Here is a 25,844-nt window from a genome sequence, read left to right as displayed (position 1 = left end):
GACTGCATGTACTTGAGGCTCTTAAGGCCTGAATGGAACAGGGGTGTCCAACTTTCATTTATTTGTTACACAGTCTGCTTTTCTGTTGAAAAACACCCAAAGCAGCTTGCAAAGTGTCAAAATAATAAAAACAAAATTAGACAATAAAAACACATACAAACAAATTAGAGACATAAAAATAAAATTAGACAATATGTAAAACATCATCAATCACAAAACACAGAATGAGCAGCACTCAAATGTATCATTTTAAAAATAAAGATCTTTAAAAACAAAAGGTGTTTGACAGATGCTAAAACAAAAAATGGAAAGAAAGGGAACCAGAGGATCTCCACCAGGGGGGCATGCCACAATTTTGACACCACCACCAAAAAGGCCCCAACTCTTGTACCTGCCTGCCTGATCTCACATGTGATGTCAATAGGATGGGAAGCAGACTAATACATGTCATTCACCATTTAGATGATGGTTTTAATAAGTGCTTTTAAAATATTGCTTGCCTTTGGTTTTATCTGGTCCTTGTAACATCTTTTTTCCCCTTTCTGCTGTTCTAAATGTTGAACTGTGGGATTGTACTTGGAATACTGTGTGCTGTTTTGGTTGCCCTGTCTCAAAAATGATGCTATAGAGCTGGAGAAGGGGCAAAAAGGGCAACTAAAATGATGAGTAACTCCCCTATGAGGAGCTGTTGCATTCAGGGTGTTTCACTTTTTTTTGCTTTTTTTAGGTAACCAAGTGGAGACATGATAGAGGTACAGTATATAAAATAATACATGGTGCGTTAAATAGTGCATGGTGCAGAGAAAGTGGAGAGACAGAGAAAGAGAGAAATCTTTCTCCCTCATCATACTAGACCAATTAAATGGATGGGCAGGAAAAATCTAGGGCAGGCAAGAGAAAGGACCTCTTCATACAGCACATAATTAATTTATGGAACTTGCCACACCAAGATGCAGTGAGGGCCAACAGCTTAGAAGCTTTATAAGAGGAGGATGAGGCAAATTCATGGAGGAGAAGAACGCTATGAATGGCTACTAGTCATGATGGCTGTCTGCTGTCTCTAGCATCTAATGCTGAGAATCATGAGGGATATTGCCTTCATACCCTCCTTGTGGGCTTCCCAGAGGGGCATCTGGATGGCCACTGAAGGAAATGGTGCAACATTAGATGGATCTTTGGTTTAATCCAGCCAGACAGTTCTTGAATTATGTTCCTACGATGTTTTGTCTTGGTTTTATTTGGCTGTTTTAACGGTTACCTGTCTGGGAACCAGGGGTGTTGCTAAGTTTGGGCCAATGGGCTCCTGGCTCTGAATCTATTTCCCAGGGCCAAGATCTATGCCAAAGATCCCTGAGGGCACATTAGTGCCAATGGAAGGGTTTTTCCCTCAGGTCATTTGCCTTGCAGAGAGCAGTTCTCAAGGGGGGTTGCAGTTGGTGAGAGAAGTGTTAATTCTCCCCTTCCCACATGTTGCAATACCCCACCAAAAAGAAATCTTACTCTGCATGGTAATTAAGCTTAGCAAAAAACATTTCCTGTTGGTTTGGGATGATCTGGGTCAGGGTGCAAATTAATTGAATAATTCAGTTTATTTGAGAGTATTTGGATGAGAAATGAATTGGCTGGCTTTGCCTCAAAAGAAATCTAAATAAGTCTTAGTAATTATTTCTAAATGTGCACTATAGATATAAATTCTCATATGCAGATGAGATTTGTGTCCTGTTGGCCTCCACCACAAACTTTTTAAGTGCCCAGCAACACCCCTTTTGGTTTGAAGAGTGGGATAGAATGTATAACCCAAATAAATAAAAGACATGTGAAGGTGGTTCTTCAGGTAACTCAGTCTGAGGCCATTAACAGCACAATCCCACACACGTCTAATTGGAATTAAGCTGCATTGTGCTCAATGGGACTTACTCCCAGGTCAGGGTGTACAGTAGGGGTGAAGAACCTCAGGCCTGGGGACCACATCTGGCCCTCTGGAGGCCCCAATGCATCCCTCAAGAGGTCCCCAGGAGGCCACACCCCTTTCCCCCAACTGCTGATCTGATGGTTTCCCAGCTTTTGTGCAGGTTTTTCCCCATTCTAAAAGGCTTAAAGGCCTCTGCCAAGGCTTAGTTACTGGCAGTAAGTCAGCTAAAACATGTCTATATTTGGGTGTGTGTGTGTGTGTGTCCCCACCTACCACAGCTATGCATAAATTCTCTGAGATGGAATTCAGCTCTCAGGTGGAAAGAGCTTCTGCACCCCTGGTGTATAGGACTGCAGCCCTGGGACTATAAAACACCAGCACTTAGTGACTGTCAGACAATAAACAACATGTGGATTGGGCAGGCTGGGTCTCAATCTAGGGGTCTGGCCAGCTGAGTCACTCTTGTCAAGGGAGCAATGCATTCTGCTGTGTGAGGACCAGATTTTCTTGCTTTTCCAGGGCCTCTGATGCCAGACTTGGGTATCGCTGCTCACAACTCCAGCCTGGCCCTATGGCTATGAGGAAACACCAGGATAAGAAAGGCTTCTTGTGTACAGCACAACAATGCAACCTATCCTTGGCCCTTCAAATGGAGCAGGCAGTGGATCCAAAAATGTACAAAGGCAGATATCCAGCTAAGCCTCACATCAGGATAACTGCTGGTTACATACAAAATACAAGTAACTGAGCCCAGCTAAGTGGGTTCTAGGTGGCTGCTTTATTGGTCTACTGCAGGGGGGTTGAATATTTATTGCAGCCTCCCCCTACCGCAAGGGTACATAAGAACATCAGCACAGCCTTGCTGGATCAGACCCAGGGTCCATCTAGTCCAGCATTCTGTTCACACAGTGGCCAACCAGCTGTCGACCGGGAACCCACCAGCAGGACACGAGTGCAACAGCGCTGCCACCACCACCCATGTTCCCCAGCAACTGGTGTACATAGGCTCACTGCCTCTGGTACTGAAGGTAGCATAGAGCCATCAGGACTCGTAATCATTGGTAGCCTTTTCCTCCAGAAATTTGTCCAACCCCCTTCTAAAGCCATCCAAGTTGGTGGCTGTCACTACTCACTACATCCTGTGGTAGCAGTTACACACAACTGCTCCCCACCAGACCAGACCACCAGTATATCACTGCGGCCATCACTTACCTACAATGGAGAAAACCTCAGAAGTCAGATTTCCACTCGTGAGAGGGCAGAATTATACTCCTCTAACTTCCAAGCATAAGATTTCTCTCTCTCCTCTTTTGGCCATCATCTATTTCTCCCCTCTCTCCCTCTGTCTTCAATGGAAAGGGCTAAAGAAGTATCTTATGCAAGGAGTATATAGTCTTATCTCTTAGGTATCCAACAGCACAATACTAACTATACATTTCTACTCAGAAGTAAGTCCCTTTGAGTTCAATGGGGCATACTCACAGGTAATTAGGTATAAAATTGCAGCCTAAGAATGCACTACTATGCACATTTACCGTGGAGTTAGTCCCATTAAATATAGCAAGACTTACTTCTGAGTAAAATGCCTAAGATTGGGCTATAGTAAAGCTAAAGAGATCCACAATCAACCCTATGTATATTTGCCTAAAAGTTCCATTGGGTTCAATGGTGCTCACTCCCAAGTAAATGCATTTAGAAATGCTGTCTTAATATTTAGAATGGGGGAGGGGGTATTTTAGAACATAATAATGACAATAATAAAAACAAGCTGTATGACTTTTGTATAACCACATTCCGCAGAACCCCTTCTGGTTCTGGCCATTTTTCCAAATAATCAAAGAACCCAACAGTATTCACAGGAAACTCTCCCCCTTTTTTTGCAGGCAATAGATGTGCCTGTTATCTTCACTATAAAGTGGGGGAGGAAAGGGAGAGAAAGGAAAGAATGGAAGGAGTGGTTTCAGGATGCAGCTGGGCTGCACAGAGATCAAGCTAAGTGTTTAACAGCAAATTTTACTGATATATTAGTAGCAAATTAATGTGTGTGTATTCTATATAAAAGCGTCGTTTCTGACGATCTATCGATGAGCAAACATGCGATGAACTTTGCTTCTCACTCGCTCTTTTACATGCAAACAAGACTGAAACCTACAGACCAATTTTCTCCAGAGTATTCCCATCGAAATCAATAGGACTGTTCCTGGAGAACCTCACAGTTCCCATCTTCCTAAATACCCCCGCCCCTCTCTCTCTTTTTAAGTATCTTCCCTACTTAAGGGCCTCTATTGCGGGCTTTTTTTTAAGTAAAAAAAATTAAAGAACCCCAGTAACTTCAAGCGGGCTGCTCCGACCCCTCTGGAAGTAAATACACACAGATTGATTCTTCCTCCCTCAGCCTTCGTTACAAAGGGTGGGTGCGCAGGGCTTGTTAAGCGACGGGAAGGAGATCAATAAGGATCAATGCCGAGTCCGATCAATTGAACTCCCATTCCGATCGATTTGGCTCAGGATCGAGCCTTTTTGTCTCTTCCGAAAGGAAATTTACCAGCTCTTGTGTCTGTTTCACGCAGAGAGTAAAAAGAGGGAGGCGACCGCAGATGAAACTTACAAGGCCTTCCCGGGACCATTAGGCTGAGGGAAAATGGGATTTAACAGGTAAATAATTAAGCCAGGAATCTTAACTCAGATACCGGCCACATCGGAGATTCTGGCTTCGCTGGGAAAAGGGGGCGGGGGAGCTTTCGTTTTATTTTGTGGGCTAATACCTGAGCATATGAAATTCTGGGTTGGAGGGCAAATAAATCTCCCTCTCCCCGGCACTTCAGCTTTCCTCCAGAAAGTTCTGTAAGGTAGTGAACGACTCCCAGGTGGAAAGGGAACCTTCTCTGCCTGCCAGAGAGCCTGGTTTTGAATCGGGGCTGAGAGGGCAGCCGGGTTTGCCTTTGGCGAGGGAAATATGCAACGGATTGGACTTTGGTTCCACGCTGTACAAAGAAAGAGGCCGTTTCTGAAGGCATGGAAAAGCGGAGTGGAAAGAGCCTGTGTGTGTAGAGATTATTTAAGCCTTGTTTTGCAAGGTAATAAAGTTGGGATAGTAAACCAGGAGTAAGTTTAGAAAGGAAGAAGACTGATGGAGGAGGAGGAGGACGAAGCAAACCCTTCGGCGCAAATCCTAGGCACAGTTACTTAGGAGTAAGCCCTATTGAACATAGTGGGATTGACTTCCGAGTAAAAAAAATGGGTGGAGGAAGGAAGAAGGAGAGGAGGAAGGAAAGACTGAAAGGGCAAGGAAGGCTCAACCCGATCCTATCCATGTTTACTCGTAAGTAAATCCTACAGAGTTCAATCCGGTTTACTGCTCCCAAGCAATGTGAGCACCAGATTACAGCCTGATACACCTCGGACTTTTTAAGTCTTCTGGTGGCAAATCCTTTTTTTTTTTTTTTTAATAAATCCAAACTCAACATTCACACAACGCTCCCCCACTTCTCCCCGCCCCCAAATCGGCTTGATCTTAAAAATATATAAATATAATTGAAATAAAATATGCAGAGTGTAAGAAACCAGCCATCAGTAGCCGGAAGGCTCACAAATTACCGGGGCAGCTTCCCAGGAAAGTAAAATAGGAAGAAATAAATACAAAAACCTGGATTCTTGTGATCAAACTTTCCACAAATCCTTTGCATAAATTTGGGGGGCGAGCGGTTTGTTGGAAGGTAGAGGTTTAACGTATCGGGCGTAATGCGGAGCAGAGGGGGACAACTACTTGTTTTCATGTTTTGCTGTCTTTCAACTTGTTTTTATTGTTTTAAGTTTTATTGTCTCAATTGTTGTTTACCGCCTTGATGGCTTTTTAGCAAATAAGGTGGTGTATAAATCTAAATAAATTATATATATACTTCGTTAATATTTCTATCTTCCACACACATCAATAAAACTTCTGATACCTAGGTTTGTTTTATTTATTTATTAAATTTATTAATCGCCCATCTGGCTGGTGTGGGTGATGTACAATAATAGAAACATTTTAAAACAATAAAATTCTACATTAAAAACATGGGCTGTAGAAGTACGACCCGCATTTGTTTTGTGGATTTGCCAACATTGATTTGTCCACTCTGGACAACTAAAATGCACCCAGCTTTAATGCACTTTGTTCGTTTTTTTTTGTTTTCCTTTACAATCCCCTCTGGTGACCTTGAACTTTTCAAGGGCCTTGCGTCCCAACAGGGATCAGTTGCCTTCGGGTGAAATTTAAAGTGAAAAATTCCCCTTCAAACTGAAATTTGCTTTGAATGAATTAAAATGTCACTTTTAAAATTTTATTTACCGTTCCAAAAATGGCAGTTTCCTGTCTGTTGGTTTAAGATTTGCTAGGTAATTGTGATGCCTGTTTAATGTCATATTCTCCCTCCCACCCAATAATAAATTCGAACTTAAAATAAAAAAAAAGGTAAAGGTGTCCCCAGCCAGTCGTGTCCGACTCCAGGGTGCGGTGCTCATCCCCGTTTCTAAGCCGAAGAGCCAGCGCTGTCCGAAGACGCTTCCGTGGTGATGTGGCCGGCATGACTGAACACCGAGGTGCACGGAACGCTGCTACCTTTCCCGCCGAGGCGGTGCCTATTTATCTACTTGCGATTTCTTGCTTTCGAACTGCTAGGTTGGCAGGAGCTGGGACTGAAGACGGGAGCTCACTCCGTCACGCGGCACTCGGGCCTCGAACTGCTGACCTGCCGACCTTCCAGTCTGCAGTTCAGCGTCTTCACCACTGAGCCACTGCGGCCCCTTGAACTTAAAATAATAGGTATTAAAGTTTGTCCTACTGTCCTATAAAATAAAATCGGGGGTGAGAGTCTGGTCTGGATCCAGACTTAGAGTAGTTCCATTGAAATCAAGGAGACTTAAATTAGTTGACGAAATCGAGTTCCACTAATTTAAATGGGTCTACTCTAGGTAGGACTAATCCTCTGTGTCTTTTAACGTGTGCGAAGAGAAAATTTGGAAAGGTGGAGGGGAAATTATTGTTTTCATGTATGAAAGCTGCAAGGGAATTGCCCTCTGTGGTACCAATAAAGGTAAAGGTGTCCCCAACCAGTCGTGTCCGACTCTAGGGTGCGGTGCTCATCCCCGTTTCTAAGCTGGCGTGACTGAACACCGAGGTGCACGGAGCGCTGTTACCTTTCCCGCCGAGGTGGTGCCTATTTTTCTACTTGCAATTTCTTGCTTTCGAACTGCTAGGTTGGCAGGAGCTGGGACTGAAGACGGGAGCTCACTCCGTCACGCGGCACTCGGGTCTCGAACTGCTGACCTGCTGACCTTCCAGTCTGCTTAACCACTAAGCCACCGCGGTCCCCTGTGGTACCAATGACCGCATAATTTCTGTTTGGGTATACACAGAGACACATACATACAGAGACAAACGGCATGTTGTAGTCCTCCCCAACCTGGTGTCCTCTAGATGTCTGGAACTACAGCTCCTAGCATCCTTGGCCATTGGCCAAGCTGGCTGGGGCTGACGGGAGTTGAAGTCCAAAACATCTGGAGGGGGCACCCAGATGGGGGAGGCTGCTCCAGCCGGATGTAGGACTCTTGCAATCCCACATTTCCAAGGGAGAGAATGAATGGTGCAACGGTACGCGTGCTTACTCAAGCAAGTCCTACCGGGTTTCATGGTAAGTCACTCTCTGGTCAGAGGTGGCTGCAGCTTCAATCTTCCCCGTTAAAAGCAAAGCTAGCTTGTCTGACTGCGGTTGGATCCTGGCCTCCCCTTCTTAAAAACGTCAGAAGAGCCCGGCTGGATCAGGCCCAGGGTCCATCCAGTCCAGCTTTCTGTTCACACAGGGGCCAACCAGTTCCCCCCCCCCTGCCCGTGGGAAGCCCACAAGCAGGACACGAGTGCAACAGCACCCTCCCACCCATGTTCCCCGGCCAACTGGTGTACCTTCTATGTTGTGGGTGCTCCCTCCATTTACAGGGCATGGAGGGTGGAGAAGGAAAGAGGGTTGGCATGTGTGATGGGTCTGTGGTTCCTAGGAGCCTACTTTTTTTTTTTTAAGGGAGCCAATCACAAAATTCTTTCCTGTCTTTTTTAAGCTGGACATTTTTACGTTACAGTGCTGGGGTGTGTGTGTGTGTTTAAGAATAGAGCCTAAAATATTTAGAATGAACCATAAATAAATGAAGCAGGCTGGAGAAATTAAAATCGGTAAATTAAGAAGTCCTGATCAATCACATCCTATACTGGCTCGAGGAAAAAAAATAATGATGACTTGTTACTAGTATAACAATATTAATTATTATTCAATTTTAATGTTGGTGTTCTTCTTTAAAGCATGCTGATAATAACAATACAATTCAACTCAAGTTAACACCAGCAGGTAAGAAAAACATACAGAATCTACAGGACTGCAAATGCTGGGACTTTAAGAAGTCTACAGAATTTACGGGTTTTTTCCTTCTTTCTCTTAGCCAGGAGAAGTTTGGAACCGAGCGAGCGGGAAATTGGCATTTGGGTTTGATGCATCCCTCTACAATTAAATAGTCTTAAGTCCAATTGGCAGGTACTGTGTATTCGTTAGTCACTGTAATAAATTCAGGCTCTAATGGAAGCTGTAGTGCAGATGGCTTAGAACATGAGGCAGAACATGTAGCCTAGCCTTTGTCACACACTCCGATATGGTGCAGGACACGGGAGCCGCGTTACATGTGTAAACGCGAGTACAGAGGTTATTCACACATCCTCACCAATATAAGGCAGACTCACGCCAATGTTTCGTGTATAAATCCACGTGTGAACGTTTCGAAGAGAAACTTGGAAAAAGTTAGACGTTTCCCAGCCACGTTGACTTTAATGGGACTTAAATACTCCAGAAACCCACCACCCATCTTTTTTATTCTTTCTGTTTCTCTTTCCCCTCTCCTAGCTCGATCCATAACCAAATTAAGCCGAAACGGTAGACTTTTAAGGATACTACAAGCTCGGTAATAAACACCACGCCCGAGGAGGACTGGGTGTGTCAAACCGACGTTTTGTGTACTCGGGGCTCATACACTGGAAGGCAACGCACGCACCGTATTTCCGTGGGACTGGCTCCCAGGCACTGCTACCACTTCTCACAGTCGCAGATTCTAATGAGGAGCCTGCCTGGCTCTTGGTTTTACTCCTCTCCCCACCCCACCCCGCACCAGGAAGGACAGAAAAGGAAAAGAAAGGCTCTGATAGTCTGATTAGAATTATATTTATATTTTAGTGTTTTTAGTATACTATTCCTATTGGCATCATATTACTATTAGTAGCATTAATATTTTAGTGTATCAGTGTATTTATTTTAGTGTAGTGTTTCTATTAGTGTTTTAGTGTAGTATTAGTAGCATTAGGATTTTAGTGTAGTATTTCTTCACCATGACATCAATACATAAGAGTAATTTTTAAGTCTAACAGAAAAAGAAGGGACAGTTCTGCCCAGCAAAGCGTACAGTCATAATAAGAATTATTTTCCCTAAATTATCCCTAAATCTTGAGTTGGGAAGTGCATTAATTAATTAATTATACCCCTTTCAAGAAGTCCAAGGCAGAGAACATGCTTCTCTCCCCCTTCCTCATTTCATCTTCACAACAACCCTGTGAGGTAGTTTAGGCTGAGAGAGACGGTGATGGACCCAGGCACGCTTCATGCTTGAGTGGACATTTGATTCTGGATTATCCACCCCACCCCCAGCCCTAGTCCAATACTCCAACCACTGCTGAATCGATTCCAGTTTTGCTTGTAAGCTCCATGAGGACAGATACCTTTCTCTTTAGCTTACAAATGCTGTAAAGTGTGATGCATACAAGTTATGTATTATTTAAATAAATACGTTGTTAATTAATAAATTCCAGAACATTAAAAAGCCCCTTCCCATCTAACCAAATCTCAAAGGCATTTTCTCTCCTCCCCCACCCCGCCCCAGCCTTTTCTGGATAATTCTCAGCCAACCAGGCAACTTCTCTTCCTCCACCCCACCATGAAATTCTGGCTTGAGGAGGTTGCGGCTGTCTTTGGAGCACTGCATATAACCAGAGGCACCGAGAAATATTTTCTCAGGTCATCTATCAATTGTTCCAACAGAGAAAACAAATCTTTATGTGTCAGTGAACTGTTTATGATAGATCTGTGGAATGCAAGAAGGAGAGAAGAGAGGAAGAGGATGAATTTCAAAAGAACTCAGAAGCCATCATATGCCTGGGAGCAGAGGGAAGTTCTAACCTGGTGCAGAAAAGCTGGCCATGTTGGCACCAGGTGGACCTTGCTGGGGAGAGCCTTGATGTTTTGTATACCACCCTGGGATTCTGTGGAGGAAGGGTTGTTTGTACACTTTGTAGAATTTTTATTTTTATTTCTCTTCAATTGGGGTGTCAGGGTTCTCCTTATGACCTGGACCCCCTGAGCAACTCCTTAAGGATCTCCCACCTCCTTAAGAGTCCCACCTTCCTTCTTTTACTTTCTCCTTCCAGAAACGTGGGGTTGAGGCTGTAGATGTGGGGTGACTGACACTCTAGACACAGGGTTCAACCACAACAGTGTACTGGTACATTTTCAGCAAGCAAATCACAACGAAAGGTATTTACGCAATAGAGGTGAGTGATACGAAAGGCATTAAGATAAATTAAAAGTTCACACAAGTCCCTTTACCCTAGCTGCACTTAGATTCCTCTAGGCTGCTTCTTCCTGCTCCCTCTTTAGGCTTTGCTCTTCCTGACTCTCTCACTCTCTTTATATACCCTCCTCCCTTAAAACCGAAAGTAGTATTTTAAATGTGAAGAAACGAAACTTAACCAGGGAAATGAAACGACTCTCTCAGGAATATCCCCTCCCAACAAAGATCTCCAGGCCTCTAAGCCTGACCTTTTTTCCTTTTGCCTCTGTAGGCCTCAAACCTTCACAGGGGGCTACCACCAAAGGACCCTCTCCCTTGTTGGCATCCTCTGAGCCACCCTCAGAGGAGGCACTTGGAGGAGGGCCTCAGATGTTGATCACAGTGTAGGGCTGGGGAAGATTCTTCTCCAAGACCCTGGAGAGCCAGTGCGGTAGGCAACACTGAGCTAAGATAAACCAATGGTCTGTTTTGATATAACATCAGTTCCCTAACCTGAGGTCTAACCTCCAGATTTTGAAACAGTAGCATGGCATTGAAAATCAGCTGCTGGTGGGAAAGATGGGAGGTACGTCTGCTTTCAAGTCCTGCTTCCTGGAGGCATCTGATTGGCTACTGTGGGAAACAGGATGCTGGACTAATGGGCTTTTGGTCCTGGATCCTCCAGGACTCTTCTTATTTATTTATTTTGTGGCATTTATATATCACTGAATATTAAAAAAAATCTCTCAGTGGTTCACAATGTTAAACTACAATATTAAAAGGAAAGGAAAGGTTCCTCCTGTGCAAGCACCAGGTCATTGCTGACCCCTAGAGGGACGCCGCTTACGCTGGCGTTTTCATGGCAGAGTATAGCGGGGTGGTTTGCCATTGCCTTCCCCACTCGTGACTGGGGGATATTAAAAACCCGGTACTAAAAACATTCTCAACTACAGTTTAAAAAAAATAAAGGAGCAGTAAAATGAAGCAACATTATTGATTTACTTACAGCGCAGGGAAAGCCTGGGTGAACAAGTGTGTTTTCAGGGGCCATTTGAAAGATGTCACGTTTTCTGCCTCCCGAACTACACGAGGGAGGGTTTTGCTGAGGGTGGGTGCTGCTACAGAGAAGGCCTGCCGTCTGGGGATTTCACAGCGACACTCTGTTTGTTTTGGAATGACCAGCTAGGCCTCCCCTGCCGAACTTAAAGGTTGCCTTGGTATGTACAAGGGAAGGCGGCCTGCTAGGTATCCTGGTCCCAAGTGGTTTAGGGCTTTGTATGACAACATAACCTTGTATGTGCCTTGGTAGCTAATAGGCAGCTAGTGCGGTTCTTTTAACACAGAAGTTATGTGGGCATGGCTAGGTGTCTATTCTTGCACTCTTAATTCAACAGCGTTACATCTATCTCAGTTTGTGGTTGGTGGGCTTCTGTCCTGCATCAAGAATTGGATTGCATGGCTCTGGGACAGTTCAGGCCTGGCATTCTGCTGGCAGGCAAACAATCACAACATGGAGTTTTTGCAGCACCTTAAAGACTGACAGATTTCTTGGGGCATCTGCTTTTATGTATCAGAGAGAAAGCTTTACCAAATGCAGTAAGTCAGCCTCCCCCAATCTGATGCCCTCCAGATGTGTTGGGCTATAACTCCCATAATCCTCCAGCCAGCATAGTCTAAGACATCTGGAGGGCACCAGGTAAGGGAAGGCTGCAGTAAGAGGTTACCCAAATATACAGTACATACTGTATACACCCTGGGTTGGATCCAGGTTCAGGCTGGAGCAATTGTGCTGGTGGAAGTGGACTTCCCTCCCTCCAGCCCTCTGAAAATGCAACACAAGAGAGTCAGGAGACCCTGCTACAAAGGGTGCACTGGGGGAGGGGGATCCCCCAAAACTGGGCAGAGGGACTTTCTGCATTCCAAGTCCTTCATCTTGAGGACAGCAGATCTTGAATCCAACACCAGTACAGAGAGAGAAGGACAACAAAAGGTTTTTTCCTCTCTTTTAATTTACAAAGTGAGGCCATAAGGCCAGTCAATGGAAAAGATAACCAAAGGTGTGCTATAGTGCTATCTATACAGAGGGCAAATAAGTACCAGATCCAACCAAGGAATGCAGAAGAATGAATGCCATGAGTGAAATGAAGAATGATCAGAGTGGAGGTAGCAACTGCAGGGGAGGGGAGGGGATAGAGAAGGCCCTAGTGAATGGGCCCAAAATCCTGGTGCTGGACACTGGGAACTGTCCAGCAAGAGCCAGAGGTGTCCACTTCAGCAGACTTGCAATGGAAGTCCTGGTGTTCCCTGGGCGGTGGTCTTGCACACCACCACCAGCAGCTGCATCCTTCCTGACCAAGGCCTTTTCATGTTTGCTTGTGAGGTGTAGAGAAAGACTTTGGCCTTACTAGATCTTGAGGATGTCCTCCTCGTCAGTTTTCCCAGCATGCACCACATCCAACCAGAGCCCCTTTGCCTTCACTGTTCCTGGAGTTGGAGGCTGGAGGCCTTCTGTGGCTGGTGGCAGCTTGGCAAGTGGGGCCAGGGGGATGGTTCTTAGACACTTCCCCATCCTTCATGGGAGAGAGACACTCATTGGCCCCAGGTCCTATCCTGAGCATCTCCAGTTAAAGTAGCAGCCAGTGATGGGAAAGACCCTTCTCTTTGCCCAGGGAGACCCTGGGGAGGCACTGCCAGTTTAAACAGATCATAATGGGCTAGATAGGCAAGTAGTCTGAACTGGTACAGACCCATAATGTGTTGGGACAAACAGTGGTCACCCAGTCTGGAGGGAGAGGTTCTCAGCACATGCTTTCATGAGCTGTTCTATTATTGTCATGGTGCTCTAGAAGGGAGCCCTGGAATTCAAAACAGGTTCTGGGGCTAGTCCCTGATGAACCCTGTGTGTATGTGTGTAAGCGTAGATGACTGCAAATGGGCATTAGAAACATGCATGCAGCTAGTAACGGCAATCGCTAAACAGAGCCCCCATGTTCAGATGCAGCATGCCACCAAATACCAGCTGCTAGGCAACCAGAACAGTAGATGACTATTGCCTACATGCCCAAATTCTGGATGCCCCTGAAGCATCTTGTCTGGCCACTTTGGGACAGAGGGTGCTGGATTAGATGGCCTAATCCAGCAGGGCTATTCCTATGTTAAGAATATCCCATGCAGGGGTGGGGGGAACTACTCCCCTCGCATAGAAAATGAGTGTCAGGAAGAAGCATTATACGCCAAGCCTTGACCCTGATGTGCTATGTTTCTCTGTTCAGGGAGGATTTTTTTATTTCTTTTTTTTAAATATGGTGTGTGCATTGAAACATGCAAGCCCTCAACAACAACCTGAAGTATAGTCCAGGGATAGCTTTAGCATCTGGTTTAGTGGCTTGTACACAAAAAATGACATGGCTGGTATGCAGTGGGTTCCAGCTGCAGGTAGCAAACACCACCTGATCCATGTACTGGATAAATGGGGCAAGGAGGTTAATTCTGCCTAGGTGACACAGTAGTCTTCAACATGCCACCCCCCTCTGAAACTTCCACTCCTTTTGAGGACACAATTTAGCACCCCAAGTGCCTCCATTGTTCTGCATGGGTTTTCTCAGAAAAATCTCCCCCCACTGCCTCAAGCCAGCACTCCCCCGCTCCCGCAACGCTTTAGCACATTTTCCTGCCTTTTGCCTAATGACATTGTATTGATTGAACTGGAGCAACAGGGTGTCACTGCCCAGTAGAAAGGTGAACAAGCAAGCATGGCTCAATTATATTTTATTAATTACAGAGCGGATGGAGAGGAGAATGTCCAGCCAACACCAGAGAGAGCCAGAGATGTATTACAGCAGCACTTGCCACACCACAAGGTGGGGGGGGGGACATGAGGGGGGCACTTGATTTTCCAGCATTGAAATATTTTTAAAATCAGGATAATACCAATGATTATTATTTTACATAGCACTATGTGCCTTGCGTTTTATGATGTAAAAGGAGACAAGTCTCTCTTTCTAGGCCAGGGGTGCAGGACCTCAGTCCTGGGGGCCAAACCTGGACCGCTGGAGTTCCCTAGATGGCCATGACCCCTTCCCCTGGCTCCACCCCTTCCCCTGACTGCAGACCATTTGGTGGTGTCCTGGCTTTTGCATGGTCCCCCCCTCCCCAAAGGTTGAAATGCCTCTCCTAAGGCATTGTTACTGACAGTGAGAGTATTTTGTGTTTTGGCCCTGCCCTCTTTGCTTCAGCCCAGCCCAGCCCTGGAATGCAGCTTCTGAGAGCTTCTTCATTTGGCCCTCAGGCTGAAAGAGGTTCCCCAGGCCTGCTCTAGGGGCTTGCAATCTCTACATCAACACACGGGTGACCACTGAGGTAGGGGCTAACAGGGAAAGGATATACATAGGTTTATTTCTGCTATGTCTCCTTTAGGCTGCATTGGGGTATGGGGACTAACCAACAATCTTGGGTTGTGACAAAGCCTTATATGGATGGAGGCGAGATCTGAAGCCAGCAAGAGGTGTGGCACTTCAGAGGTTTTCTGGGAGGCAGTTCCAGGTGTAAGGGACCACAAGAGAGAAAGGACAGAGCTGCTTAAGAGAGGTGGAGGTTCATGGGGCTCTGGGAGGCAGTTCCAGGCATTCAGGGCAGCTGAGGTGGATGAAGCTGGATGCACAAAGGTATTGTGTTTGCTATTTTGTTTCTCTCCAGCTGAAGCAAAGGCTCACACAGGGCATCCCTCTCTTGGTCCACATGCGACAGCTGAACCACTGGAATGCACCCCCCCAGAAATTCTCTGGAAATGAATTTGGCCCTCAGGCTGAAAAAGGTTCAACACCCCTGCAACAGCTTTTCCCACTGTTGCTCTGGTATTCAGGGCAATGCTGCCACTGAACATGGAGGTTCCATCTATCATGATGACTAGTAGACCTATCCTCCACTCTTGCTAACTGCTTCCAGATAACTCCCTTTGAAAGTTAGCCCCTTCCAGGCTTTGCTCACTTGGGCTTACTGCCTGACTGGAACAGGGCAATCTTTTTGAATGGACTCACATCCCCCATTCAGCTGCTGGTCATCATCACATGTGGACCAAGAGAGTGATGCTGTCTGCTTCTGGGCTGCCCAGAGGCAGCTATTTTTGCCCAATGTGGGAAACAGGATGCTGGACTAGATGGCCACATCCTGTCCAGATCAGGCTCTGAGAGCCAAGGTCAGATACTTCAGGACCTGGGACAGCTCTCAGGGGAAGTGGTTGTTGATTCACCAAGGCTGGGCCCTTCTTTCCCCAAGCAGGTCTTGAGGCATTTAAAGACAGACTTAAGCACCATTGAACAACACTGAATTATGTAATCTATCTTCCTCAATGGGGCCCGTAGGGGAGCAAACCACCTGGGATGTATGTGCAGGTGAATGGGGTCAGACTCCCTCGGGCTGCCTCTCCCTGGTTTGGGGTCTGGCAACTTGTCATCCTGACAGCTCCTCTAGAAGTTTCCTCTTGGACTTTCAGTCTGGATGATTCTGAGGTCCTTGAGGAAAGAAGGGACCAGCCTGGGAGGCTGTTCCAGGCATGAGGGCACAACAGGAGAGAGGGTGGAGATCCTAAATTGAGGCTCTTACTAGAGTAGTTTCTGTTAAGAGTGGTACAAGTCAGACATGCAACAAAATGTTGCAGCATCCATCATCACCCCAACAGAAGTGCTCCTTTTCAGGTTCTAGCCAGCCATACCTTCCTCCAGACATTCTGTTACCTCCCCTGCTTTCCATTTAGTTTTCCAACTGACACTTAACATTCCATGGCTACTGAGCATACACAGTCCTTATTGTGATGGATTGGGGGGGGGACGGTTATCCCATGATGATGATGATGATGATGATGTGTCTCCTCGACCTTAGGGTTCCCCCAAGCATGCTGATCCCTCCCTCTTGTTTCTCAGTATTCCCATTCTGGTTCCATTTCTGTTGGCACTCACCAGCAGAATTTGGTCTTTGAGGGAGTGGGGAAGACCAGGTCACAACAAGTATAGTGGTGATGTTGGTGTCCTTGTCACAATGCCACTGATGTACATGACACTTCTCAGAGTTTCAGAAACTAAGGCTGCAATATGTGATTACCTGGGAGTAAGCCCTACTGAACTCAAAAGAATTTACTTCTGAGTTGACATGTATAGGATTGGACAACAAGTGACTCAACAGGTCCGGGCCTCCTGAATAATTATCAGTCCATCTCACCAAGAATTGACATCTCTGATGGCAGCAGATCTCCAAAATCTCAAATAAAGAGAGGTCTTGCCCATATAATACTGATGATGATGATGTGTTCAAGCTGCAACTGAAGTACTGTGTTCAGTTCTGAGTGCCACATTTTAAGAAGGGCACTGTAAAGAGTGACCAGGATGGTGAGGGGGCTGAAGACCAAGTTGTACTATACCACCCCATAGCTGAAGATCTCTGGGCAGTTTACAGAAGTTAAATGACAGAAAGAGCTGGATATGTTTAACCTGGAAAAGAGACGATTCAGGGGAGACATGATAGTGGTCTTCTAATATAGAAAGGTTATTCCAGTATCTAAATAGCTGACCTCTTTAAAGGTCTTTAAGCGGGAATTAAAGACTCCATTACTCTGGCAGGCTTTCCCTTTTTAGAACTCTCATTCCTCTTTGTTGACTGTTATATACTGTTTTTATGCTGTGCTGTTTTTATCATTGGATTTTCTGTTAAATTGTTTTCAACATTGTACATCACCTAGAGTATTTGTATATAGGCAGGTTATAAATTGAATAAATAAATAATAATGGGGGTGTCAGGCAGAAGATGGAGCAGAGTTGTTCCCAGTGCTCCAGAAGGTAGGACTAGAAGCAATGGGTGGAAATTAGAACTAGAAGCAAATCTGGGTGTGTTTAGCCTGGGGAAGAGAAGATTAAGGGGAGACATGATAGCAGTCTTCCAATATCTGAATGCCTGCCCTGCAGAGTTGGGAGCAGAGTTGTTCTCTGTTGCTCCTGGGGAAAGGACTAGAACCAAGGGGTGGGAACTGCAGGAGAGCAGATTTTGGCTAAACAGTGAGAGCTGTTTGGAAGACTGCTTTGAGAGGCTCTTTCACGAGGTTTTAAACACAGCCTGGATGAGCCATCTGCCAGAGATGCTGCAATTGCAAGACTCCTGCACTGCGATAAGGTTGGACTAGATCAGGGGTGTCAAACCTCTTCCACCCCAAGGGCCACGGTCTATTTTGGAGAAGCTCTCAGAGGCTGCATTCCAGTGGTGGGCGGGGCTGAAGGCAAAAGGGGCAGGGCAAAGATAGAAAAGAATAGCAGCATATTTTATCTTCAAGCTCTTACTGCCAGTAACAGGGCTGGCTCTACCAGTAGGCAGAGTGAGGCAACCACCTCCAGCAGCAGATGCTGGTGGGCAGCAACAACAGCCCCCCAGCCATTTCTGGGAGGACAGAACTGTGTGTGCCACCAGTCCTGCACCCCCTAAACTGGCCTGTTGCTCTCTGGTGTGGTGAGGTCCCATTGCTGGTGTGGAAGTCCTTTGCCACAGGCAGCAAAATGTCTTGAGCCAACCCTGGCTAGTCATGGGGCCTTAGGGGAGGCATTTCAACCTTTTAAAATGGGGAAGGGGGGAGTTGCATAAAAGCCAGGACACCACCAAATGAACAGTGGTTGGGGAAAAAGAGGTAGGGAGTGGTGTGTGGCCAACTGAGGAACACCAGAGGGCCAGATTTGGCCTGCACCCCTAGACTAAATGGCCTCCAAGATCTTTTCCAACACTAAAATGCACTGTGTGGGGGGGGGAGGGGAGGGGGAGGGATGGAATTCTGTTTTCCTTGGCATATAATCTTTTGAGGCCCTCCTCTGGGTGCCTCTACCGAATGAGGTGAAGTGGGTGGCTTCTAAGGAGAGGGCCTTTTCAGTGGTGGCACCCCAGTTGTGAAATGCCCTCCCCAGAGAGGCTCACCTGGCACCTACATTGTGCTCTTTTTGGTGACAGGTGAAGACCTTTTTATTGTCCCAAGCCTTTTCGTCCTTCAGTCTTGTTTTTAAATGTCAGTGTGTTCTTAGATCTTTACTTTGCTGATGGCTTTTATTCTTGTGTTTTATTATTATTATTATTATTATTATTATTATTATTTATTTCATTTCTATACCGCCCAATAGCCAAAGCTCTCTGGGCGGTTCACAAAAATTAAAACCAAGCAACACACAATAAAACAATTTAAAATATATAGAACATTAAAACCACAATATAACAATACAACCACAATAAAACCTAGCAGCAGTACAGGAGTTTAAAATACAGATTTAAAACAGCAAAGATAAAAATTTAGAAAGCTAAAATGCCTGGGAAAATAAAAAGGTCTTCACCTGGCGCCAAAAGGAGTACAATGTAGGCGCCAGGCGAACCTCACTAGGGAGCTCATTCCAGAGCCGGGGTGCCACAACAGAAAAAGCCCTCCTCCTAGTAGCCACCCGCCTCACTTCCTTTGGCAGGGGCTCACGGAGAAGGGCCGCTGATGATGATCTTAAGGTCCGGGCAGGCACATATGGGAGGAGGCCATCCTTCAGGTAACCTGGCCCCAAGCCGTTAAGGGCTTTGAATGTTAACACCAGCACTTTGAATCGGGCCCGGAAATGGACTGGCAGCCAGTGCAGCTGGAAAAGTACTGGCGTAATATGAGCTCGCAGGCCAGTCCCTGTTAACAATCTTGCTGCCCTATTTTGGACCAGCTGAAGTTTCCGGACCGTTTTCAAAGGCAGCCCCACGTATAACGTATTGCAGTAATCCAGACGAGAAGTTATCAGAGCGTGGATAGCTGGAGCTAGGCTATCTCTGTCCAGATAAGGGCGTAGTTGGTATACCAGCCTAAGCTGATAAAAAGTGCTCCGTGCCACTGAGTTCACCTGTGCCTCAAGTGACAGTTCTGGATCCAAGAGCACCCCCAAACTATGAACCTGATCCTTTAGGGGGAGTGCAACCCCCTCCAGAACAGGTTGAATATCACCTAGCCGGGCAGACGAACCACCCACTAACAGTACCTCCGTCTTGTCTGGATTGAGTTTCAGTTTATTAGCCCTCATCCAGTCCATTACCGTGCCCAGGCACTGGTTCAGAACAGCCACTGCCTCACCTGGCTTTGATGAGAAAGAGAGGTAGAGCTGGGGGTCATCCGCATCTTGACGGCACCTCAGCCCACACCTCCGGATAACCTCCCCCAGCGGTTTCATGTAGATGTTAAACAGCACGGGGGATAAAACAGAGCCCTGTGGAACCCCATGGCACAATTGCCATGGCACAGAGCAATAATCCCCCAGCACCACCTTCTGGAATCAGCCATCCAAGGAGGAGCGGAACCACTGCAGTGCAGTGCCTCCAACTCCCAACCCAGACAACCTATCCAGAAGGATACCATGGTCGCTGGTATCGAAAGCCGCTGAGAGGTCCAGGAGAATCAACAGGGTCGCACTCCCCCTGTCCCTCTCCCGGCAGAGGTCATCCCACAGGGCGACCAAGGCAGTTTCCGTTTTACTTTGCTTTTATTCTGTTTAACACTTTTAAAGGTTTTATATTATGTATGTTTAATTGTTTATCATGTTGTAATTTTAATTTCTTTGAACCACCCAGATTTTTTTGGCTATTGGGTGGTATAGAAATGTAATCAATAAATACATTAATTTTGATACACATAAACTTGAATCTATCTGTGCAGAGCATTGAAGTCAAATCACTGGGCCTAGTAGCGTTTCAGCCGTGACCCATTTCAGGAGTTTGCTGGCAGGACCCACTCCAGAAGCTAAACTCTTTCTCCCAGGGAGTCTGCCTTAGAGTGATGATTGTGGTCACTCAATGGAGAGCACTCTGCTCATGCTCAGAGGCTGCTTCTTCTTTATTATTAACTTCTTCCACAGCCCATCCCTGATATAGAAATGAACAAGGTTTAGTTGAAGTGAGCCAGTGTCATGGTTAGAGCAGTATTCCTCAACCATGGACAGGTGGGTGGGATGATGGGAGTTGTAGCCCAATGCATCGGGGGGGGGGGGCACCAGGTTGGGGAAGGCTGTGTTAAGGTGTCAGACTAGGATTGGGGAGACCCAAATTCAAATCCCCGTTTCTCCATGAAGATTGCTGAGTGACTGTGGGCCAGTCATAAACTGGCTGGTGGCTCCGATTTTGGCAGAGTTATATGTCCATTCTGGGTTTCAGCGGGAACCAGCCAGAATGCTAAAGGAGCTCTCTGTGGTGCTGATACCTACCCCCAAAATATGTTCAGCACCTTGGATAGCTCCTTTAGAGTTCTGGCTGGTTCTGACTGAAACCCAGAATGGATTCACATCCCTGCCAAAATCAGAGCCACCAGTTTCCATTACTCTCAGCCTAATCTACCTTACATGGTTGTTGTGTGGATAAAATGGGGTGGGTGGGTTGGAGACACTTGGAGGGGAAGAAGGGTATAAATTAAATAATAAATACCAGCAGATAGACAGACATTTTGTGGTGAGGAGGCCAAAGTATGTTGATATGTGGGGAATCGGTGCAGAATAGCCGGAACAGAAATGCAGAGCCTTATACGTATGTGATTTATGTTTATTATTTCTTAGTGAGATGTTGGACGGTATCCTGCCTGCATCACTTTTCTTATATCTTCACAAGTAAAAGGGACTAGACCCTTGTTGTTTTAAACAAATGCTGAACATTCAGAGAGGAGACTGGAATATTTATGGTGAGGCCCCGCCAAGGAGGTGGGAGTAGAGAAAAACCCCTTCCTTCTTTCTGGATTGTGAGAGGGGGGAGTTTGGCCAAGCCCCGTTTACACAGTGCTGCTTTCTTACACCTGCCCAGAAATTCGGCTCAGACAAGATTTTCCAAACTGTCTTAGAAGTCCACCTGTGGGGGAAACAAAACTGGAACCCACTCTTCTAGAGTACAACTGCAATGGTCATTTTTGCTTAAAAACTGAAATCAGTGGAGGACGGATGGGGCATGGTGACAAATTCCTAAATCTGGCTTGATGCAGTTTACTTTTGTTTCAAAGTATGGCTATGCCCCCCTGCCCCCGCCCCCGCCCCCGACCTTGGTTGCCTCTGTACACGCTAGAATATTAAGTGGTAGGCAGAAATGCAGCCCCATCCGTTTCTGGACTGTCTCCCAGGACCCCCATACACCAGTCCTCAACTTGGTGCCCTCTGGATGTTTTGGACTACCCGGATTCCTGACCATTGGCCATTCTGGCTGGAGCTCATGGGAGCTGTAGTCCAAAGGACCTGGAAGCCACCGTGACATAGACTTTTGTAGGGACCTACGGGGGGGGGGGAGCTCCCATTCAGCCCTCCCCTCCCCGCTTCCCACAGAGCATCTGCAGACCAGACTCCAGAGCCAAAGGTTTCCCTCCTCTCCTCCGTTCCCTCTGAGCTGGGCGATCGATAAGGGTAGGGGGGGGCTGGGGGGAGGCATGCTATGGCGGAGCCGGAGCCCCCTCTGCCTGCGCCCCCTGGCTAGCCCCAAAGGCGGAGGAGCCAGGTCAGCTTGGGACCGGGCGGGGGGCTACGATCCCCAGAAAGGCAGGCGCACAACGGGGCGGCGGGGGTCGTGGTGGTGGTGGGGGGAGACAGGCTGCCCTCCTCCTCCCGCGCGGCCATCCACGCGCACTCCCGGCCTCTCCCTTGCCTGGATGGATAGACCAATGAAGCAGAAACGCCCGTGATAGATGGACGGAGAGATCAGGCGCGATGGAGTGCCTGACGCACGGCTTGCCGATGCAGTCCCGGCGAGGGGGAGGCGCGGGCGCCGTCCGCCGGGCTCGGGCCACCTGTCCCAAGAGACACAGCCTCGACACAGCCCTCCGGCCTTCCCTGGGCCTCCGGCTCCTTCCTCTCCTCGTCTTTTCCTTGCCTTGCCTTCCTTCCTTTCCCTTGCAGTCTGTTTTTCTGTCCGTCCGTCTTTTTCTTTCCTTTGTCTTCCCCTTCCTCCCTCCTTCTTCGCTCCCTTTCTTTTCCTCTGATCATCTTTGCTCTTCCCCCCGACCTTCTCCTCTAGCCTCTTCCTTTCTCGCCTCCCTCCCCTCCCCCGGATCCCAGCCCTGGCATCTCCACCCCACCCCACCCCACCCCACCCCCGTCGAGTGTAGCCTATGCCTCGCTCAACCTCCAGCCGCAATTGATTTTATATCGCTGTTTCCTCTTACCCCCTGCCGCCGCCGCCGCCGGCTCGCCTGCCTGCCTGCCTCCCCGCCTGCCTGCCTGCCTGCCTCCCCGCCTGCCTGCCCCGGTCTCCAGCGCTCCCTCCGGCCTTCCCCTCGGCGCGGAGGAGGGGTGTCCCGGCCGACGACCCCGCACGCCAGCCTCGCCGCTCCAACGCGGCCGGCGGGTGGGCGCTCGCTGCTCTCCAGCTGGCGCGCGGGTGGATGGGGCGGGAACGGGGGAGGAGGACAGCCCCGAGCTGGGAGTCGTGACGTCAAGGCGGGTGGGCATGCTGCGAGGCCAAACCGTGATTCACAGCCACGGTGAACGTCGGAGGGGAGGAGAGCGCCAGCGAGAGGGAGCAGCCGGCGCCGAGCCCCGCGAGCTCCCATCCCCGCAGCCTTGGGCAGCAGCAGCAGCAGCTGCTGCCGGAGGAGGAGGGCAGGCGGCGCGGTGGCCCGCGCGTCCCGCGGCTGCTGCGTGCGCCCGGAGATCCGGATGGCGATCTCCTGAGATGGCTGGCGAGCTGGATTAAGGCGGCGGGGAAGGCGGCGGCGGCGGAGGCGGCGGCGGAGGAGGCGGAGGGGAGAGGCGGAGATCCAGTAGCAGCGGGAGGGGGAGATCGGCCGGCCGGCCGGCCGGGGCGAGCGGCGCGCCATGGAGCTGAGCCTCGACGGGCTGGGCAGCCTGCACCAGGCCGGGGAGCTGCTGAGCCCCGGCGGGGCGCACGCCCGGCAGCCGCCGCCGCCGCCGCCGCGCAACCTGGTCTCGTCGCACGGGCGGCCGGCCATGGTGTCGAGCATGGCTTCCCTCCTGGACGGCGCGGGCGACTACCGGCCGGAGCACAGCCTGGGCGCGCCGCTGCACCCGGCCATGAGCATGGCGTGCGAGTCGCCGTCGGCCATGAGCACCTACACCACGCTGACGCCGCTGCAGCACCTGCCGCCCATCTCCACCGTGTCGGAGAAGTTCCACCCGCCGCACCACCACCACCACCACGCGCCGCACCACCACGCGCACCACCACCACCACCACGCGCCGCACCAGCGCCTCTCCGGCAACGTGGGCGGCGGCTTCAGCCTGGTGCGCGAGGAGCGCAGCCTGGCCGCCTCCATGGGCTCCCTCTACGGCCACTACCCCAAGGACATGCCGGCCATGGGGCAGCCGCTGTCGCCGCTCGCCAGCGGGCTGGGCGCGCTGCACAACGGCCAGCAGCCTCTGGCGCCCTACGGGCCCGGCGGCCACCTGGCCGGAGACAAGCTGCTCTCGCCCAACGGCTTCGAGCCGCACCTGCTGGCCCGCGGCGGCGGCGGCGGCGAGGAGCACCTGGGCCGGGGCTTGGGCGCCGCCGGCCTGATGCCGGCCCTCAGCGGGCTGCCCCCGCACGGCCACCCGGCCGGCCAGGCCAACGGCGCGCTGCTGGGCGAGCGCGAGCGGCCCGCGGGCGCGTCCGGCGCGCAGGGCCAGGCGGAGGAGATCAACACCAAGGAGGTGGCGCAGCGCATCACGGCCGAGCTGAAGCGCTACAGCATCCCGCAGGCCATCTTCGCCCAGCGGATCTTGTGCCGCTCACAGGGAACCCTCTCCGACCTGCTGCGCAACCCCAAGCCCTGGAGTAAGCTCAAGTCCGGCCGCGAGACCTTCCGCAGGATGTGGAAGTGGCTGCAAGAGCCCGAGTTCCAGCGCATGTCCGCCCTCCGGCTCGCCGGTAGGTGCGGGGGGGGGGGCGCCGGCGGGAGCGGGGGCGCCGGCCGCCTTGCGGAAGCGTCCGAAGGCGCGGGGGTGGGGTTGCACCCGCGCCCCGGATCCTCTCCTCGGACGGCCGAACCGCGAGTGCAGGCGCTCCCGCGGATGGGATCGGGTCGGAGGGAGGCGTCCAGAGCAACCTTGGGAAGGGGGCGGGTGGAGAGGAAACAGGAGCCCGAGAAAAGAAAGGACGCGGAGAGACGACTTACGCCTTCATCCATCTATGGATGTGCTTTAGAACTCCCGTCTCTCTCTGACTCTTAAAACGCACGCGCGCGTGCGCGCGTACACACACACACACACACACGACCCTGGGAGCAAGGAGCTTACAGTGTAAAATCCACAGAGGAAGAAAGAAGGGTAGCAGGGGTTGAATGGACTTGCTTACTGTGTGTGTGTGAAGACACATTGTAATCAATGGAATTTCTGACAGAAGTCCCATTAATTTCAATAGGTCTGCTCTTAATATGACTAAATCTGGATCCAATGCAGAGAAAGAGAGAAAGAATATAGTAGGAGGAGGTTCATCGCTCCTTCTCCTTCTCTCTCTTCAGCCATCTGTATATTTATTCTTCTATTTACCTGTCTATCTAGGCTGATAAACAGTACATCTGTGTATTGGTGCCAGCCAAAAGTTTACCATGCCTCTCTTAAACAGAGGTATCCCCTAATTCGACCTATGAATTAATACAACCACCAGCAAAGCCCCAGCCTAGCCAACCCGGAGCATCTCGGTATATCTGTCTCCTTCTAAAACGTGTTAATTGAGGGAGGGAGGGAGGGAGGGGTGCGTGCACCGATGACATACTCAACCGACTGGTTGATTGATCCTTGTCACCGAAGGAAAAGTTGTGTGTGTATTCGAACGACCACTTCGCACAACCCCCACACACACACTCCCAAAACAACAAAGCCAGTTTGGGGACTAGCTGTATGCTTCTGCTCTTGTTTTCCGGAGGCATTTTTGCCGGGGGGGGGGGGGGGGCTTCGAAAGAAGAGTAGTGCAGCAGTATAATGTCCGGTTCTGGACTTCTTGATCTTTGGCTCTTTGCATTCCCATCCCATGTGCATCACTTCACTTCCTTCCAACGGTGGGAAACCAGCCCCGCAGCTGCGCTTGCGTCATCTCCTGCGCATCTGGACCATTGCAGGTGTGTGTGTGTGCGTGTGCGTGTGTGTGTGTGTGTGTGTGTGTGTGTACGGGGGACACCACATTGTTTTGGCTTCAAGCACCACCGGCGGGGAGAGAGACAGATCAGAGGAGGCTCCGGTGGCAATCCAGAAACCCACCTAGTCCAGCAGCCTGTTTCCAACTTCTAGGCAGCCCAGAGGCCGGGCAGGAATGCTTCCAGGTTCGTCTGTTGTGGTGGTCTTCCGTTCACAGATAGCCTGCCACCGCACATGAGAAC

The 25,844-nt window shown here is 49.2% G+C and overlaps 1 protein-coding gene across 1 annotated transcript in view; it reads left to right on the top strand.

The window, feature by feature from the left end:
* Positions 1 to 23,346: 23,346 nt before the first annotated feature.
* The window catches only part of LOC146334058 (one cut domain family member 3-like), a 99,535-nt gene continuing 97,037 nt past the window's right edge, over positions 23,347 to 25,844 (top strand). Inside the window, exon 1 of the mRNA XM_084825220.1 lies at positions 23,347 to 24,397. Coding sequence (XP_084681346.1) covers positions 23,347 to 24,397 — 1,051 coding nt within the window. The remainder of the gene's footprint in view (positions 24,398 to 25,844) is intronic.

Source organism: Heloderma suspectum, chromosome W (assembly GCF_057233095.1).
Source record: "Heloderma suspectum isolate Gila_16-S chromosome W, 16-S_ref, whole genome shotgun sequence".
Lineage (NCBI taxonomy): Eukaryota > Metazoa > Chordata > Lepidosauria > Squamata > Helodermatidae > Heloderma > Heloderma suspectum.
Note: the sequence above shows the minus strand (reverse complement) of the source record. Positions and strands in the feature narration are given on the sequence as shown.